We start from the raw sequence: 20,479 nt of genomic DNA, 5'->3' as shown, positions 1-20,479 counted from the left end.
TTCAACTTTGCTTTCTCAAGGAACGCATTAAAATTCAACGGAACAACAGCACGGGCCATCCATCTACAATCAAACATAAACAAGCAAGATACTATCAGGTACTAAGTTCATGATAAATTTAAGTTCAATTAATCATATTACTAAAGAACTCCCACTTAGATAGACATCCCTCTAATCCTCTAAGTGATTACGTGATCCATATCAACTACACCATGCCCGATCATCACGTGAGATGGAGTAGTTTCAACGGTGAACATCAATATGTTGATCATATCTACTATATGATTCATGCTCGACCTTTCGGTCTCCATGTTCCGAGGCCATATCTGTTATATGCTAGGCTCGTCAAGTTTAACCTGAGCATTCCACGTGTGCAACTGTTTTGCACCCGTTGTATTTGAACGTAGAGCCTATCACACCCGATCATCACGTGGTGTCTTAGCACGAAGAACTTTCGCAACGGTGCATACTCAGGGAGAACACTTTTACTATGACAATTTAGTGAGGGATCATCTTATAATGCTACCGTCAATCAAAGCAAGATAAGATGCATAAAAGATAAACATCACATGCAATCAATATAAGTGATATGATATGGCCATCATCATCTTGTGCTTGTGATCTCCATCTTCGAAACACCGTCATGATCACCATCGTCACCGGCGCGACACCTTGATCTCCATCGTAGCATCGTTGTCGTCTCACCAATCTTATGCTTCTACGACTATCGCTACCGCTTAGTGATAAAGTAAAGCATTACAGGGCGATTGCATTGCATACAATAAAGTGACAACCATTTGGCTCCTCCCAGTTGCCGATAACTCGGTCACAAAACATCATCATCTCATACAATAAAATATAGCATCACATCTTGACCATATCACATCACAACATGCCCTGCAAAAACAAGTTAGACGTCCTCTACTTTGTTGTTGCAAGTTTTACGTGACTGCTACGGGCTTAGCAAGAACCGTTCTTACCTACGCATCAAAACCACAACGATAGTTTGTCAAGTTGGTGTTGTTTTAACCTTCGCAAGGATCGGGCGTAGCCACACTCGGTTCAACTAAAGTTGGAGAAACTGACACCCGCCAGCCACCTGTGTGCAAAGCACGTCGGTAGAACCAGTCTCGCGTAAGCGTACGCGTAATGTTGGTCCGGGCTGCTTCATCCAACAATACTGCCGAACCAAAGTATGACATGCTGGTAAGCAGTATGACTTATATCACCCACAACTCACTTGTGTTCTACTCGTGCATATGAATCTACGCATAAAACCTGGCTCGGATGCCACTGTTGGGGAACGTAGTAATTTAAAAAAAATCCTACGCACACGCAAGATCATGGTGATGCATAGCAACGAGAGGGGAGAGTGTTGTCCACGTACCCTCGTAGACCGATAGCGGAAGCGTTATGACAACACAGTTGATGTAGTCGTACGTCTTCACGGCCCGACCGATCAAGCACCGAAACTATGGCACCTCCGAGTTCTTGCACACGTTCAGCTCGATGACGATCCCCGGACTCCGATCCAGCAAAGTGTCGGGGAAGAGTTCCGTCAGCACGACGGCGTGGTGACGATCTTGATGTTCTACCGTCGCAGGACTTCGCCTAAGCACCGCTACAATATGATCGAGGTGGAATATGGTGGAAGGGGGCACCGCACACGGTTAAGGAACGATCATGAAGATCAACTTTTGTGTCTTGGGGTGCCCCCTTGCCCCCGTATATAAAGGAGGGAGGGGGCAGGTGCGGCCGGCCCCTAGGGGTGCGCTTGGAGGAGCCCTACTCCCACCGGGAGTAGGACTCCCCCCTCTTTCCTTGTTGGAGAAGGAAAGGGGAAGGGGGAAAGAGGAAAGGGGGGCGCCCCCCCTTCCTTGTCCTATTCGGACTAGGGGGGAGGGGGCACGCGGCCTGCCCTGGCCGGCCCTCCTCTTCTCCCTTAGGGCCCATGTAGGCCCATTAACCCTCGGGGGGGTTCCGGTAACCCCCCGGTACTCCGGTAAAATCCCAATTTCACCCGGAATGATTCCGATATCCAAATATAGGCTTACAATATATCAATCTTTATGTCTCGACCATTTCGAGACTCCTTGTCATGTCCGTGATCACATCCAAGACTCCGAACAACCTTCGGTACATCAAAACATATAAACTCATAATGAAACTATCATCGTAATGTTAAGCGTGCGGACCCTACGGGTTCGAGAACAATGTAGACATGACCGAGACACGTCTCCGGTCAATAACCAATAGCAGAACCTGGATGCTCATATTGGGTCCCACATATTCTACGAAGATCTTTATCGGTCAGACCGCATAACAACATACGGTGTTCCCTTTGTCGTCGGTATGTTACTTGCCCGAGATTCGATCGTTGGTATCTCAATACCTAGTTCAATCTCGTTACCGGCAAGTCTCTTTACTCGTTCCGTAATACATCATCTCGCAACTAACTCATTAGTTGCATTGCTTGCAAGGCTTAAGTGATGTGCATTACCGAGAGGGCCCAGAGATACCTCTCCGACAATTGGAGTGACAAATCCTAATCTCGAAATACGCCAACCCAACATGTACCTTTGGAGACACCTGTAGAGCTCCTTTACAATCACCCAGTTACATTGTGACGTTTAGTAGCACACAAAATGTTCCTCCGATAAACGGGAGTTGCATAATCTCATAGTCATAGGAACATGTATAAGTCATGAAGAAAGCAATAGCAACATACTAAACGATCAAGTGCTAAGCTAACGGAATGGGTGAAGTCAATCACATCATTCTCCTAATGATGTGATTCCGTTAATCAAATGACAACTCATGTCTATGGTTAGGAAACATAACCATCTTTGATCAACGAGCTAGTCAAGTAGAGGCATACTAGTGACACTCTGTTTGTCTATGTATTCACACAAGTATTATGTTTCCGGTTAATACAATTCTAGCATGAATAATAAACATTTATCATGATATAAGGAAATAAATAATAACTTATTGTTGCCTCTAGGGCATATTTCCTTCACCTTCTAGCATAAGGAACAACTTCTTGGTGAGTCCCCCCAGATAAACTTCCAGCTCGTCCTTCTTCCGAGTGAGATCTCCAACTTTGTCAGTCAGAGTCACCTTGTCTTTCTTTAGCTGCACGGCTTCCTTGTTGGCTTCACTGATGGCAGTCTTCAGTCTGGTGTTTTCTTCTTCCAACTTTCCGACTGAAGTCAGCTTCTTGTCGGCAAGTTCGGTTTTCTCCCGTGTTGTCTTATGCGCAGCAGCGAGGTCGAGGTCCTTCTGCTCCAATGTCCGCTTCATTTTATCTAAAGAAATAGCATTCTTCAATCGAGATTGGAGTTGTCTGTTTTCATTACGCACATCTATTCTATTGGAGTCACTCGGTTCAAAAGGCGAAAAGTAAAGTTGGCAAAGCAAACAGTCGACAAGTAGTTACCTCCCATAGCAGTTGCTTCATCTTTAGCCTTCTGCAGATTTTGCTTAGCCAGTTCTAGATCAAGATTGAGCTGAATTTGTTTCTGCTCCAAGTCAGCGAACTGGACTCCGAAGTCACAAGATTTCTGCAGTCAATGAATAAGACACGTCAGTCGACTGGGACAAAGATCAATTGCTTCCGAGCGAAAAAGATACAAGTTCAGGTCATTACAACAAAAGAGTTCTAAGACTACTGCCGAATCAAATATTCAACAGTAGTCCGGGGACTACACCCAGTGGGTGCACTTGGCATGCCCACACTGGTTCAGTTCTCCACTCGACGTGGTTAAAAAAAGTGACAATACTTGTTCTCAGACCACTGCCGACTGCCCGCAGTCGACCGCGGTCTCGGGGACTACACCTAGTGGGTGCACTTGGCGTGCCCCCACTGGTCCGGATCCCACTCGGCACGACCAGACTAGACTGGGTGGAAGAGCTGTAAAGAGATATTTTTGATAAAGACCCACGCCGAATCAAACATTTGACGGCGGTCTCGGGGACTACACCCAGTGGGTGCACTCTGCGTGCCCCCACTGATCCAAAAATACACTTGACACGACCTGGTCGACTCAAGTGAGAGAGTTATACAGCAAAATTTTAAACACCCAGTGGGTGTACAGATGCAAGGTGCAGACTCATGATAGATGCACATTAAAGGTTTCAAAACACTCATCCACGGACATCTTACGAATAATAAAGCAGCAGTTTTAAAGTACCATATCCTAGCAGAACAAGAGTCAAGCCGAAGATCAGTCGGAAGTTAACTAACCTGGACGTTAGCCTGGAGGGCTAAGCTGGCATCATAAGCATCTTGGCTGGCCTCACGCACCACCTTCATCTGTTCCATCATAAGGCCTGCCTGGCGTATGGCTTCCTTAGAAGCACTTACCTGGTCCTCTGGGGCAGGATGGGCAACGAAGAGTGAAGCTGGTGGAACAGTTGAAGCTGTCAAAGGATCTGAGGCATGAGGTTGCATGGACGAAGTAGGGACTTGAGCAGTCGACGCCGAAGGACAAGCAGTCGACACGGGAGGGGCAAAAGAAACGGACGCCCGAGCCGGATCTCCGGATCGCTGGATCACTGATTCTGGCACCGATGTCGACTGGGGCACCTTGCTGGCTGGCACCCTCTTGCTCGAAGTCCTACTTTTCCTCCCTGTGGTCTTCTGGGGCACATCTTCGTCGTCATATGGTAATTCAATGACGTGTTGCAGTGCTGCAAAAAATTTGATCATAATGGTTCAGTCGACCGACAGTTCAATCGACAAGATAAGACAAATTTACAGAGTCATGCCTGCTTTAGAAGTGGCTGCATCTTTAGTTTCCTCATCATCTCCATCCTTGTAAATGTCCATGGAAGTCCTAGAAGTAGAGCACTACAAGTTTCAGAACTCACTCGGCCAGGAAGAATAATGAATCAGCAACAAGTATAAGAGTCCCTGAGCAAAGAGTGGAAACAAAGCGCTTACGCAGAAGCAACGGGAACGTTAACTTTGATCTTAGGCAAGGCCTTCTGAGGCTTTGAAGGTGCAACCTTGAGCTGTTTCGGAGCTTTTTCAGTCGGAACAGGAGAAGACGTCCGAGTGCGCTTTGAAGTCTGCATACTCGGCACAACCGCTTTCCCAGGGACACCTGTTGGGTCGTGGGTCTGCTTGGAGCATCTATCGGAGCGAGGTGGAGAGTCGACCTCCTCGCCGCTGCTCGAGTCCTCACTTTCTTCCTCGTCTCCGTCATCAGATTTCCAGTCGGCGCTGTCACCGCCGCTCACCTCTCCTTCATGGTCTTGCTCTCCATTGGGCATTGAGTACATCTCAGTATAGATCTGCGAGGCAAAGAATTGAACAAGTATCAGTCAGGTTCAAAGACAGTTACAAATCAGAACAAAAGACACTCGGCAATAAAGGTAAAACCTTGTCTGGTTCATTAGAGGAGTCGAGTGGTTGAATTCTCCTGGACCCCCTGGGGTTGTCTTTGTTACCTATGATACCCTGTAGCCACTGCTCCACCGTCTCCTCGGTGAGTTCCTCCGGGTGAATCCGAGTGGTGTCGTCAATGCCCGAGTACATCCACATAGGATGATCACGAGCCTGGAGTGGCTGGATGCGTCGACTGAGAAACACCTCCAGCAAATCCATGCCGGTCACACCATCACGGACTAATTGGACTACTCGTTAAACCAACATGTTCACCTCTGTTTTCTTTGCTGGAGTCACTTTCAAGGAAGAGGGCTGTTGGACCCACTACATGGTAAAGGGAGGAAGACCAGTCGACTGCCCAGGAGTCGGCTGGTCCTTATAGTAAAACCAGGTCGACTGCCACCCTCTAACTGAATTGGGAAGAGTCATGGCTGAAAAAATGCTCCTACCTCTCATCTGAATCCCTAGACCTCCGCACATCTGAATCACGTGTGTCCTCTCATCACTCGGATTAGCCTTTTTCACAGACTAGGAACGGCAAGTGAAGATGTGTTTGAAGAGACCCCAATGCGGCCGACAACCCAGGAAATTCTCACACATGGACACAAATGCAGCGAGATATATGATGGTGTTGGGGGAAAAGTGATGAAGTTGGGCTCTGAAAAAGTTCAAGAAACCCTAGAAAAACGGGTGAGGGGGCAAAGAGAAACCGCGATCAACATGGGTCACGAGGAGGACACACTCACCCTCCTGCGGCTGCAGCTCGGTCTCGTTGCCCGGCAGCCTCCAAGATCTGTGGGTGATCAAGCCCCCTTCGACCAGATCCTCTAGATCCTCCTTCGAGAGCGTGGACCGGATCCAGTCGCCCTAGATCCAGCAGGGTGGCAGGTCGGCCCTTGATACGTCTCCAACGTATCTATATTTTTTGATTGTTCCATGCTATTATATTATCTGTTTTGGATGTTTAATGGGCTTTATTACACACTTATATATTGTTTTTGGGACTAACCTACTAACCAAAGGCCTAGTGCAAAAATTGTTGTTTTTTTGGCTATTTCAGTGTTTCGCAGAAAAGGAATATCAAACGGAATCCAAACGGAATGAAACCTTCGGGAGAGTTATTTTTGGAACAAATGCAATCCAGGAGACTTGCAGTAGACGTCAAGGAAGCAACGAGGCGGCCACGAGGCAGGGAGGCGTTCCCAGGGGGTTGGCGCGCCCCCCACCCTCGTGGGCCCCTCGTGGCTCCACCGACCTCCTTCCTTCGCCTATATATACTCATATACCCTGAAAACATCCGAGAGCACCACGAAACCCTATTTCCACCGCCGGAACCTTCTGTACCCGTGAGATCCCATCTTGGGGCCTTTTCCGGTGCTTCGTCAGAGGGGGAATCGATCATGGAGGGCTTCTACATCAACACCATAGCCTCTCCGATGATGTGTGAGTAGTTTACCACAAACCTTCGGATCCATAGTTATTAGCTAGATCGCTTCTTCTCTCTCTTTGGATCTCAAAACAAAGTTCTCCTCGATTCTCTTGGAGATCTATTCGATGTAATTCTTTTTGCAGTGTGTTTGTCGAGATCCGATGAATTGTGGGTTTATGATCAAGATTATCTATGAACAATATTTGGTTCTTCTCTAAATTCTTATATGTATGATTTGTTATCTTTGCAAGTCTCTTCGAATTAGCAGTTTGGTTTGGCCTACTATATTGATCTTTCTTGCAATGGGAGAAGTGCTTAGCTTTGGATTCAATCTTGCGGTGTCCTTTCCCGGTGACAGCAGGGGCGGCAAGGCACGTATTGTATTGTTGCCATCGAGGATAAAAAGATGGGGTTTATATCATATTGCTTGAGTTTATCCCTCTACATCATGTCATCTTGCCTACTGCGTTACTCTGTTCTTATGAACTTAATACTCTAGATGCATGTTGGATAGCGGTCAATGTGTGGAGTAATAGTAGTAGATGCAGAATCGTTTCGGTCTATTTGTCGTGGACGTGATGCCTATATACATGATCATGCCTCGATATTCTCATAACTATACGCTTTTCTATCAATTGCTCGAAAGTAATTTGTTCACCCACCGTAGAAATTGCTATCTTGAGAGAAGCCACTAGTGAAACCTATGGCCCCCGGGTCTATCTTCCATCATATTATTTTCCTATCAATTTACTATTTCTTCCGCCGTTTATTTTGCAATCTTAACTTTCCAATCTATATCATAAAAATACCAAAAATATTTATCTTATTATCTCTATCAGATCTCACTTTTGCAAGTGGCCGTGAAGGGATTGACAACCCCTTTATCGCGTTGGTTGCAAGGTTCTTATTTGTTTGTGCAGGTACAAGGTGACTTGCGTGCAACCTCCTACTGGATTGATACCTTGGTTCTCAAAAACTGAGGGAAATACTTACGCTACTTTGCCGCATCACCCTTTCCTCTTCAAGGGAAAACCAATGCACTCAAGAGGTAGCAGCCCTCGACGACGACCCCCCCGACTCGTCTTCTTGCCTTTCGCCGCCGTTGTCGCCTTCTTCGCACGCTCCAGGGCCGCCGTCTTGTCCTTGCCCATTGCAGCAGACTGCGCATGGACGGGGCGGCAACGTCGAAGGTGGAGGCGGGCATAGTGGAGAGGCAGAGGAGGAAGAAGGGGAATGGGGCGCACTGTGCATGATACATCGGCCCCGACACCTTATATCGGCCTGCTTCCAAGTGGTTGACTCGTGGGCCCAAGCAATCCTGTCAAATCCTGCAACAGTCGCCCGCGTGGCACGTGGCAAAAAAGGTGGTGCAAAAATCGAGGCATCTCTGCTTAATACGTTCTGTTTACTGCGGTGCCTTTTGTCCCACGCGCTTCCCCAAAATTTGAATCCCGTGAGATCCAAGAACCGCAGTGCAACCAATCGCGTTGAAGATTTCATACCACTCCAACACTCAAAGCATATCAGTATAAATTCACTCGACAAGCTCTGAATTGATCAAGGCGACTGAAAATGGAGTCGAAGGTTTTAGCATGGTTCATCGGCCCAGGTAAAATGCCCCTGAAGCATAAAATTCGGGTCGGAATCATCTTCGACCATTTCTCCACTCGAACCCCGATCCATTCGGGGGCTAATGACGATGACATGTACCTAGGGTAGGGTAATAGGCCTGACCTAGACACCCTTCCCAGGGACACTGCCATGCAGTCAAAGGCATTCAAAGTATATCATCATCTACCGATTGAAATCACCTTAGAGTGCAATCCACTCGACCAACAATTCCACTCAGATAACCCAATTCCATTCGACCAGGATGTAATCATTCGACCATACCAGAAACCACTCGGGGTACAGAAGATCTAGAGTCACTCAGGATGGCAACGGTCAGGCGTTCACTCCGTAGTCTTAATGATCATTCATATGACTTTATTATAGGCATTACCAGTAATGCCTCATCTTAATGTACATTGAACCCCTTGTAACGTGGGCTGGCTGGGGTCCTGGCGCACTCTATATAAGCCACCCCCATCCACTAGCATAAGGGTTCGCACCCCCTGTAACTTCACGCATAATCCAATCGACTGAGCCTCCGGGCACCGAGACGTAGGGTTGTTACTTCCTCCGCGAAGGGCCTAAACTTGTAAACCTTGTGTGCACAACCTCATCATAGCTAGGATCTTTCCTCCTCTAACGTACCCCCTATTCTACTATCAGACTTACTCCCACGACACTAAGCACTCCTCCCACTGCAAGAAAAACCAATCTAGTGGGCCAAACCAAACCGATAGTTCGAAGAGAATTACAAAGATATCAAATCATGCATAAAAGAATTCAGAGAAGATTCAAATAATATTCATAGATAAGATGATCATAAATCCACAATTCATCAGATCTCGGCAAACACACCGCAAAAAAGTATTACATGGAATAGATCTCCAAGAACATCGAGGAGAACATGGTATTGAGAATCAAAGAGAGAGAAGAAGACATCTAGCTACTAGCTATGGACCCGTAGGTCTATGGTAAACTACTCACGCTTCACCAGAAGGGCAATAGAGTTTATGTAGAAGCCCTCCGTGATCGAATCCCCCTCCGGCAGGGTGCCGGAAAAGGTCCCTAGATGGGATCTCACGGGTTCAGAAGGTTGCGGCGGTGGAAACGTGTTTCGTTGATGCCTCTGGTGGTTTGGGGATATATGGGAATATATAGGTGAAAGAATTAGGTCAGGAGGTGCACGAGGGGCCCACAAGGGTGGGGGGCGCGCCCTACCCCTGGGCACACCCTCTGTCCTTTTGGCTGCCTCATGGCTCCTCTGGCTTCATATCCAAGTGTCCTGGTTGTCTTCTGGTCCAAGAAAAATCATCATGAAGGTTTTATTCGATTTGGACTCCTTTTGGTCCTTTTTGCGAAACTCAAAAACAGGGAAAAACCAGGAACTGGCAATAGGCTCTAGGTTAATAGGTTAGTCCCAAAAATAATATAAAATGACATATTAATGCATATAAAACATCCAAAACAGATAATATAATAGCATGGAACAATAAAAAATTATAGATACGTTGGAGACGTATCAGTGTCTAGATTGGATCTGTGGTTTCTGGAACTTGTGGTGGCTGAAATTGTGTTTCGTCGACTCCCCTAGGGTTTTTGGATTTTCAGGGTATTTATAGAGCAAAGAGGCGCTGCGGGAGGCGGCCGCGGTGGGCACAACCCACCAGGGCGCGCCTGGGCCCCCAGGCGCACCGGGTTGTGCTCCCCTCGGAGCCCCCCTCTGGTATTTCCTTGGCCCAACTTGTGTCTTTTGGTCCAAAAAAATCTCCAAAATGTTTCGCTGCGTTTGGACTCCGTTTGGTATTGATTTTCTGCGAAGTAAAAACAAGGAAATAACAACTGGCACTGGGCACTATGTCAATAGGTTAGTCCCAAAAAATGATATAAAGTTGCTATAAAATGATTGTAAAACATCCAAGAATGATAATATAATAGCATGGAACAATCAAAAATTATAGATACGTTGGAGACGTATCAGTGCTTTGGAATAATATTTCTCTGTGTGCTCTGGTTCATCATGGGTGGGCAACAAACATTGTATAGAAAAACTTGTAATATCTTCAATCTGCTTGCTCTTCTGCTCTTCTTTGACATGATCATCTTCTCTTCTTCTTTAATAAGTATGTTACTTGTTGGGAAGAGTAGCAGAGACATTTGCGGTCGATTGGTCAGGTCGAGTTGTTCTCCCTTAGTATATTTTGAATCTGTCAGGTCAAGTCGACTTGTTCTTCTTTACTATATGTTGAAGCTGTCAGCTGCGAAGTATCATCACTTCTGGAGCTCTCATATTTTGAGTAGTAGGCCACATTATATTAATGCGCACACCAAATTACAACATGGATGGCATCTCTTAGAAGAATTGCAGAGATAGCACAAAGGGGTTTACAGGGAGGCAGTATTGGATTAGAATCACTTCTGCATTACAAAGATAATCTCACTTATTTTTATGTTCTCATGCATGTCAGGTATTGAACATGATCAAAATGAATATGAGAATGGGTGCACTAGAGGAATATTGCGGAACAATCCAATGGCTAACAAACTTGGCATGGTGGAGGATGGCCTATCTTATTCACCCATCAAGGTGCTTGCTCTAACTTGGCAAGGTTGTATTGGTCGCACATATTTTGCATATGACCTCTTGCATTAGTTCTACTTTGTTACACCACCATCTGCTCAGTTTAAGCATCATATATGAGTATATGACATACTTATCCATTTTCTTTACCTATTCCATGTGTCATCATACTATGTTTTTCTAGTCAAATGTTGTTCTTTCCTAATAGGTGTCCCAAAGGAAGAGGGTGAGTGTAGATCCTCAAGGAGTACAAACTAGGTATTTGGAAAAGGTAGTGATACCTTTTAAATCAGATAGATCAGCAGCCACAGAAAACATAGGCCCAACTATACCACACTTTACTCCTACTCCACTGGCCAAACCCCTATTAGAACTGCAGAGAGCCCAGTGTCACGTACTGTCTATGATATGATGATATCAATTCAAAATTTGAACTCCTACATTTCTGCATGTGCCTTAACTTCTCTCTTGTATGAAAACTAATTTCAGATGAATCCCCTTTCTTAAATGATCATAGGATCTCACAACAATACTGGGCACTGCCTTGCTCTTGTCAGTACCTCTTGCCCTTTGTCAGCATACTTACACTCATTGTTGTTTGATTATGTAGCATCACTGTAAATGTTCGCTTCCTTATCCTCCCTTTGCTCGAAATTATAAGATTTATATTTACTCTTAGATAAATGTAGAATTAACACAATGGTTATGAAGTTTTGGATTGCTCATGTAAGTACATGTTGTCATGTACTCCCTCTACATCGAATTAATTGTTGCTCAATTGGATGTATTTAGAACTTAATAGTGCTAGATACATCCATTTGAGCGACAAGTAATAATGGACGGCGGCAGTATTACTGTACTTGCATTGCGAGATAGTTGATTGTCTAGCATTACTCTGCATCTTATCTGCCTTGCCCTCCACTTTCTCCAAATTATCAGATATACATATACTATTACCAAAATGTTGAATAAAGCCAATGCCACTTCACACGTTGATGTATGCATTCCTCTTGTCGGTACCTTTTGCCTTGTAACACGGTACTTAATTAATAGCTATTTGATTATGTATTATCACTCTGCACCTGAGCTTCATTATCCTCTATTTTTTCCAATATTATTTGATCTATATTTACTCTTTACAAAATGTAGAATAAAGGCAACACTTATAAAGAAGTTTCTTTGGGGAATTTCTTGAATTATGCTTCCATCGACATGGAGAAGGGCTTTGTCGTGCCCGTGTTAACATGTAATGTAAGTTCATCCTTCTCAAGCCTTCCAACTTTGTTCTAGTATAGATTTGGATAGGCATAATTTCCTCCACTGTTGTTTACTTTGGTGTTTACATCTGATTGGATGTTTGCAACACCTACCAGTTTTAAATTGTAGTTGTAAAAACACATTCCTTATGCAGAACAGGTCCATTTATTTTCTTATATAATTGTGAAACTTGTTACGTGTCTCCTTGTTTTTCTGTCAGAGTCATATCTCTTATGCCAGGCAGAACTTTAGGGAAGATAGTGAGCCAAACCATCTTGAAGAGAGCGAGATGAGCCCAAGGTCATGTCTTGATGAAGACAGTGAGTTGAAGCTACTCACTAACAGCTGGAGACAACCTCTGTGCAGTTGCTGCCTCAATCAGTTCGATTTCTCCAGTCTCAACTTAAAGCGGAAAGGTTTGCTTCAGCTCAGCTCCGACTTGATGTCAATGATGCAAAGAAGACCTCAGAGGACAACTTTCATGTTATGCAACTAGGGTTAGAGCATCTATCGTTGACACAACTGAGGTCTCATCAGCTTATTCTGCTGCTTGCGGTGCACCTCCAGGCCAGGCCTAATGCCTTTTGAAGTGCTCTCAGTTTTGTATATTCTTTTGTCTGCGCGTTTATATGCACTGGTGGCGACCTTCGATGCATAGTGTATGTAATCCGCACTCTTGCTGCGCTTTATTATCACCGGTGGCGAACTTTGATGCCCAGTGGATGTAATATGCCGTAATTTCTTTATTGTATAGTCTAGGTTTATTCTTAGTCGGTATGCTGTAATTTAGGCCGAAAGCTTCAACAGATCTCAAATGTTGTCGGTCTTTAGGCCGGCCCGTAACTCGCTACGCTATATATGGGCCGAAATGTGGTCCTATAATAATCTTCGGCCATTAACAGGCCGAGTAAAGTTCAGGCCAGCTGGGCCAGAGAATACCTTGGGCTTTCAACAGGCTAAAAACTAGATTGGGCTAGCTTTGAGCCCAAAAATTCACTGGCCAACACAGGCCGAAACTGTCTTAGGCCCATGTCTGGCCCAAATAGAAAACGAGCCGTTAGCAGACCAAAATATATCTCAGGCCCTGTTTGGCCCAATAAAATTATGGGCTTTAAGTAGGCCGGTATCAACGCAGGTCATAGGCCCAACTTTGTCATGGGTCATTAACAGATGGGCTGTAAGCAGTCCGGATTCAACGCAGGCATTAATTAGGCCCAACTGTCACACGTGCCATTAACAGGCCGATATGCACGTTGGGCTGAAATTTATCCATGAAAACTACGGGCCGTTAAGAGGCCTAAAGTCACTTCAGACAAGAAATAGTCCAGTTTCAGCACGACCCGTTAAATGGCCTAAAGTGAGACCAGGCCGACAACAACCCAAATGCACCACAGGCCGCTAATAGGCCAAAACTATTATCAAGCCGAACTAGTAAACGGGCATTTAACAAGATGAAATACAAACCTGGCTTATAATAGGCCCAAAATAACAGTGGCCTGTTATCGGGCCTGATCTGATATGGGCCGTAATTTAGCCAAGAACATGACAGGCTGTGAATGGGCCAGATCTGATATGGGCCTTAATTTGACCCAAAAATGGCAGGCTGTTAACGGGCCGGCCCACTAGTGGGTGAAAAAATATCGTGGGCCTTTAGTTGGGCCGGCCTTTTTACCTTAAATGGGCCACTGTTGGGTTGTCCAAGTGTCGACATATCATAGGCGTCTTTCGTCCATTGTAGGGATGACATCTGTCCCAACGATGAGCTGACACGTGGATCATCCGACGAATGAGAATTTTACACGTGGAAAATCCCCATTGGTCAGGTCTGTTAACGGGTTATCGGATCGAAACTAGAACTCGATAGCCTAACGGCAACCCGTTATGATGGATGCCACGTGTCGGTTACCCTTGACGAATGCACTTCCATGACGCTCCATTTATCGTCATGGAAGTGGACAATTCCGTGATGATAGTTTTGGTATTGTCATGGAACACTTCTACAACATCACAAGTATGACTATCTTGATTCTATCATAAAATCGTCATGGATGTGCATGCATGACAGAAAATGTGACCTACGATGACAAACACGTACCATCACAGAAGTGTATTTTTTTTGTAGTGCTTGCTTGGGCGTTTGACAAATCTGGCAACTACACTGTGAAGACGGCGTACCGTGCTCTAGTGACTCAAAAAGAGCGTTTTGCTCTAGAGGAGGGATGGCTATCGGGACCTCAGGGAACGATCACCAGTTGTGGAAAAACCTTATGGAAATTAAACGTCATTCTGAAAGTAAGAGTGTTTTGGTGGAGAGTTCTTTGTGGCATTCCCCCGGATGAAAGCACTCTTAAGCATCGTCATATTGCAGATATTGGTCACTACAAAGTTTGTTTAGCTATGGATGAGAATCTGAAACAACCTTTGATTCGCAGCTCACATGCTAAACGCTTCTGGGAGGAGGCGTGCGCATGGTTTGGTATCCGGCTACCCTGTCTTCATCCATACTCGTGGGCGCGCAATATCACCTGTGATTCTCGGTTCTCTGACGATGATCGTGCAAAGATCACGACCATCATGTGGTCTATCTGGCACTCCTGCAACCACATCAAACATGGGAGGAGGGGCACGACCCTACGACTATGATTCGAGCAATGAAGGAGGCGATCACACTCCTTCATCTACCCTGCAAGGCGGCCTCAATTCTGCCAGGTTTTGACCGGCGTCCACCCGATACGGGTGTTGTGAAGATCACCACGGATGGAGCCCTCAACTTTGCAGCGGGGCGTGGTGGTGCAGATGGCGTCACTCTGTCGTCCAAGACATTGCTAGGCTCATGGTGTAAGCCCTATATGGGCGTTTCAGACCCCCCGGTCATCGAAGCTTTTTCATTGCGGGATGGAATCCGTTTTGTCACTGCTCGAGGGTTCACACATGTGATAATGGAAGTTGTCTGCCTGGAGTTGGTGACGCTCTGGAACACTCGTCACAATTCTCATTCTATTGTGGCTCCTATCCTGTTAGAAATAGGAGAGCTTAATAATCTATTTAGTTTATTTGATGTCAGTAGGCCAGCAAACCTTCTGGCGCATCTTTGTGCAAAACATGCATGCATGTTGAATGTGACCGAGAGCTGGCTTGATGAAACTCCTAGCTTCCTCGTGACCAGTCTTTCAGTTGATTGTCCCTTAAGTTGATTGTCCCGGGAATGCTTTTGTCTAAATAAAGCTCTCTGATTTGCCCCCAAAAAATAGATACATCAAGGCAAGTGTGTGTGCGTGTGTGTGTGTGTGTGTGGAAGATACTGAGTACAAATCCGGAGAGCAAGGAAACGTTTTCCTTTACACAAGATCCTCGGTTAACATAAAAATGAGAAACATACTTCATGATATCTTTCTTGGAGAAATATCAGATTATACATGCCATTTCACAGCAGAAAATAAAGTTAATGGAAAAGATGAACTATACTCAAATATGAATAAGGTAAAAGTGTGTACTTCTGTACTAACAATGCTCGGGCCATTGATGGCAAGAAAGGGCTGGTTCATGACCTGCAGGAACAAAATGGAGCAAAAAGAAATAGAATTAACTAATGACATGCAGAGAGAAATTAAACTGGAACTACACAAGGGTCTAGATTATGAGCTAGTGAGATAGCATTATTATAGAAGTTGGGACATACAGAACAAACAATAGTTTGGTAAAGCTAAATATGTTAAATTGCCATGGAAAAATATGTTGATGGGACCATGGTTTCCACTGGTAATGCAACTATAATTCTGTCATAATAAAATAGTAAATCTAGTATACGGGTAGTGTAGATATTAGGCAAAAAAATTAAACTGACAAATTCAACACCTTTGTAGAATGCACGGATATAAGGGGAAAACACAAGCTGGCTCACTGATATACAATATTAGCATCATCTAAATACCAAGGAAACGCTGCTCCATGGGAACATAAAATTATTCTCAACCCTTCTAGGCAAGTCAAATATGGAAGCGGCTACTACAGGCAGTAGACACGATCCTACGTTTCGCTGCATGTGCAGCCAACTATTCACTGTGGCTGCAATACACACATATGAAAACAATACATAGTCATAGAGAAAGAAATGATGTCCACATTACATCGGAACCAATGAGAGGATATGATACGTGTATTTTAATATAGGTTATGAAGTGTGAGACAGAAGCTTACCAAACTATTTCAGATTCTGTAACCTGAATGCATAATGTTTCAGATCCCACAACCTGAATGAGATCATGCAAAAATAATAAAATCACAATAGGCCATCCAGAAAGTTAAATAGGCAAATGTGCAACAATAATCTTGGAGAAACAAAAGGTCACCTAGGAAATACTTTAGCATCCACAATTTCATGGGCCAAACTGCACATCATAGAAAGTACTAACTTCAATAGTCTGTAGACAAAAATTCTGCAAAAAATTGTTCACATATCTGACTACCGCCCTTCTTGTGCTTCATTCCCAACTGAATTTTTTTCCAGAATCAGGAACAACTCACTTGCATCATGAATGGCAAGGAGAGTTGAACCCACATCTACAAAATGATTTAGTTAAACTGTTTTAGAATATGTCAAAAAAACATCTGCAGAAACCACAATGCTTTCTTGACACAAATAATGTTCAAGCAATGAAACGTAACATGTGAGGCAAAGAAAAATGAAGATTCATTTTTGTGGCAATCGACATTGGGTCACCTCAGCTTGATGTCAAACTCTGCCTCTGTGGTGGTGGACGCACTGCTCCATTTGACTGCTACTTCTACTGCCATCAAAGTGGAGTGCTAGAGCCACATGGTGACGGCTGAATGGGCACATCAATCATGAACAAAATATGACGAATCAAATTCGACATTAATCTATTTATAAATATGGCGCATGAAACTACAGAGACACGACTACAAAGCCGTTCATGAACCAATACTGCAAGCATGAACAAATGGAGCAGCGTGGCTGGGAAAAGGAGGACAGTGTCGCAAGGGGGAGCGCTCACTCAAGGAGGAGGCCGCGCTGGCTGTCACGGTGGGTAGGTGGAAGCTCCTCGAAGGCCGCATGCCGGAGAGACGACCTGTCGAAGAAACGGACGATGTCAACGATGACGTGGACGGCCGTCTCGACGACAAACGCTCGCGGCGATGGCGATGCGCGGCCGTGGCCTTTGGCCCACGCGTAGAGGTGGCCGCCGACCGAGAAGCCGCGGTGAAGCGGGGCGTGCTCGGCGCACCCCTCGTACGGCCTCGCCTAGTCACCAGCCCTACTCCTTCCGCTGCTGCTCACACTCGCCGTGTCCGGGGGCGGGGGCGAGGGTGAGCAGAGGAGGTAGGCCAATGGGGCGGCGAAGGAGGAGATCCTCGGTGGATGGTCGATAGGAGGGGAGAAGGTAAGGCGGCAACGCGAGGTCAAGAGAGGACGGGTGGCGTCGGCGACATCATGGAGAGGGAGCTAGGGTTAGGGAAGGAGAAAAAGGAAGGGGAAAAGTGAGGAGAGGAGGTCGACGCGGTTACACCCTATCGGCACCCATCCACCCATACTTGGATGGCGAAAGTGCCCTTGGCGGGCTTCCAGATTTACATGCAGTGGCATCATATATTCACCACGAGCAGGCAACACTGGGAGCTCTCCATTCTGCTGTCGCTGACAAGCACGTCCCACCCCGTCTAGGCCCGCCTGTCATGGAGAGCCAGAGCGATGGCGCGGGTGCAGAAAAATGGGCACTATTCATTGGTTGTCACATCAACTCGATCTAACGGCCAGGATCATCTCATCAAGAAAACTGACGGTCAAAAGTCATTTGGACACTTAATCCGACGGTTGAGAGGCAAAGTGCCATGAGAAGGCTTCATACATGGCTAGAATGTAACAATGGGATTTATTAATGGGAAAATTTTGTTTTTGCCACTCTAGATTTTGCCAATTTTCATTATGCCACTCTAGATTTTGACATTTCACTTTTGCCACTCTTTGTTTTTGACAATTATCACATTTGCCATTTTGTGGCAAAATCAAAATAATTTTATTTCATTTTTGCCACTCTTATCTTTTGATAATTATCACAATTGCCACTCTGAAAATTTTGCTTTTGCCACGGGAATGGCAATTGTGATAATTGTCAAAAACTAAGAGTGGCAAAAGTGAAATGTCAAAATCTAGAGTGGCGTAAGGAAAATTGGCAAAATCTAGAGTGGCAAAAACAAAATTTTCCCTTTATTAATAGGACTGCGGGATGATGATCAGCCAAGTTAGGGAGTTTTATGAAAAAGTGCACGAAAAATATAAGCGTTCCATAGTCCGTCTCAAGACCTCGACCTCGACCTCAATAAGCTACAGCGCGTTCCCCTTTCCCTTGTGCGCCGCCACCTCTCAAACCCTAATACCACCAAAATTCGCTCCGTCTTGCCGATCCATGGCCATGGTTCAGTGCCATACTTCTTCCTCCTGGCCGATCCTTCCCCGGTCCTCCTGTATTTTGTCCGCCGATCGTCCGGCTGCGGAGATCTCGTGGATGATGCTGGAGCGCTTCGTGTTCCGCAGGGACGACGACGACGGCTCCTTCCCGGACGAAGCGGCCGCGCCCATGAGGGCTCAGTCCGTCACCTCCCTGGGAGATCCCTTCACCGTTGCCCTGCTCCCAACCGCCCCTCCGGCCTTCTCCCGCCTCTACGTGCAGTGGCCGGGCGGTCCACGTGGAGTCAATGGGCTGGGCAGGGGAACCGAACTCCTGACGGCCCACCGGGACCTCCTCCTACTCAAGCTCACCTCCGAGGTGAGTCTCGACTACAACGACACCAACAGGGACCCTTACCGGCCGGACTACTTCGTGTTCAATGCCGCTACAGGGATTAAATGGCGGCTCAAACGGCTCCCAGCGTGCACCATACCCTTTGTGTTAGAAATGCAGGGCAAGGAGGTAACTATGGATCGCCAGTTCCATCGTGACACGATCGGAATATATTGCGGCAAGCTTGACTTCACGGTGGTGCAGCTAGCCAAGTTTAAGCTTAAAAAAAAAGGCAGTGCTATGGGAGCAGAACTATGTGTCTTCCGCTCACCTCTGTCGACTGATGGCTCTGATAACAAACCTGCTAAGGGCAAGTGGACTATTCTGGATCTGCTGATAGAGCATACTAAGGAGGAATTCACCGATCTGACCCGGTGGTCAACCGATACTACCATCACATCCAAGGACTGCATAATCTGGGTTGATTACCACCAAGGAGGTATCCTGTCCTACAAGCCACGATCTGCACTAGAAACAAGAAAAAGTACTGTCTCTTACCGCCGATTGCCTATCAACAACCGTCCTCAGGATTCTTTACCAAGTGGAAAGACCCTTGAGATGTACCGCAGTCTGTGCGTCACCGGGAAAGAGGGCAATTGCCTGAAGTTTGTCGACATTACCCGAGATGATGATTGCTTTTTTGGCCCGCTGGCTGCTGGTTCTACGTTCACCATCACCTGCTATACTAGTGCATCATCAAAAGATAATGCTTGGCACACCGAGGCGGTGATTACCTCTCAAAAATTTCAGTATCTTACGGCGCGTAGGCGCCTTATCCCGCACAATGCTGTGCCCATGTTCCCTCTTGTGAGTAGGGACGAGCCCAGTCTCATACACTTCATTGTGTCTGAGTCGAGGGACAACGTTGACAAGCTTTTGGTGGTTGCTATTGATATCATCAAAGAGGCAATAGTGTCAGTTTCTCCATATATTCAAGGAGAGGAAGACCTCTGTGGCAAAGATGCAGACATGGTCAGGCACAGGTGCCGTCTTCTGCAGTCCTTTCTCCCTGTCAGTTCTCCAACTTGTTCTCATCTGATTTCGCAGGTACTAATTTACAACTCACATGTTTATTTCTGCATGTATTATTTACTTCATACTGGCTCTTGCTATTCTTTGCTTCGTTACTGAGCTAGCATCCTCTGCGGCCTTTTCTTCCCTCGACATTCTAGGCTTGTTCCGTTTTGCACGTATCGGTCTGCACGTCACATGTCACATAATTGTGTTTGCTGAACATTATAAACAAGCTGTTGGTTCCATTGGTATTTGTACTAATTAATTTCGATCCTGAGGTGGTCGCTGTTTCCGAATTGCCTGGCCAAATTTGAATTTTGTAGTGAATCCTTTTGATTAGAAGGGGAGCCTTGGTGCAGCGGTAAAGCTGTTGCCTTGTGACCATGAGGTGACGGGTT

At 45.8% G+C, this 20,479-nt stretch overlaps 1 protein-coding gene across 1 annotated transcript in view; it reads left to right on the top strand.

Annotated features, from left to right (window-relative positions):
• The first annotated feature begins 18,581 nt into the window (after positions 1-18,581).
• Positions 18,582-20,479, top strand: part of LOC119337121 — a 3,597-nt gene continuing 1,699 nt past the window's right edge. The window contains exon 1 of the mRNA XM_037609232.1: positions 18,582-20,114. Within this exon, the coding sequence (XP_037465129.1) occupies positions 18,693-20,114 (1,422 nt within the window). The 5' untranslated portion in view covers positions 18,582-18,692. The remainder of the gene's footprint in view (positions 20,115-20,479) is intronic.

This window comes from Triticum dicoccoides, chromosome 7B (assembly GCF_002162155.2).
Source record: "Triticum dicoccoides isolate Atlit2015 ecotype Zavitan chromosome 7B, WEW_v2.0, whole genome shotgun sequence".
NCBI classification, from domain to species: domain Eukaryota; kingdom Viridiplantae; phylum Streptophyta; class Magnoliopsida; order Poales; family Poaceae; genus Triticum; species Triticum dicoccoides.
The sequence above is the reverse complement of the archived record's forward strand: the minus strand, read 5'-3'. Positions and strand labels throughout refer to the sequence as shown.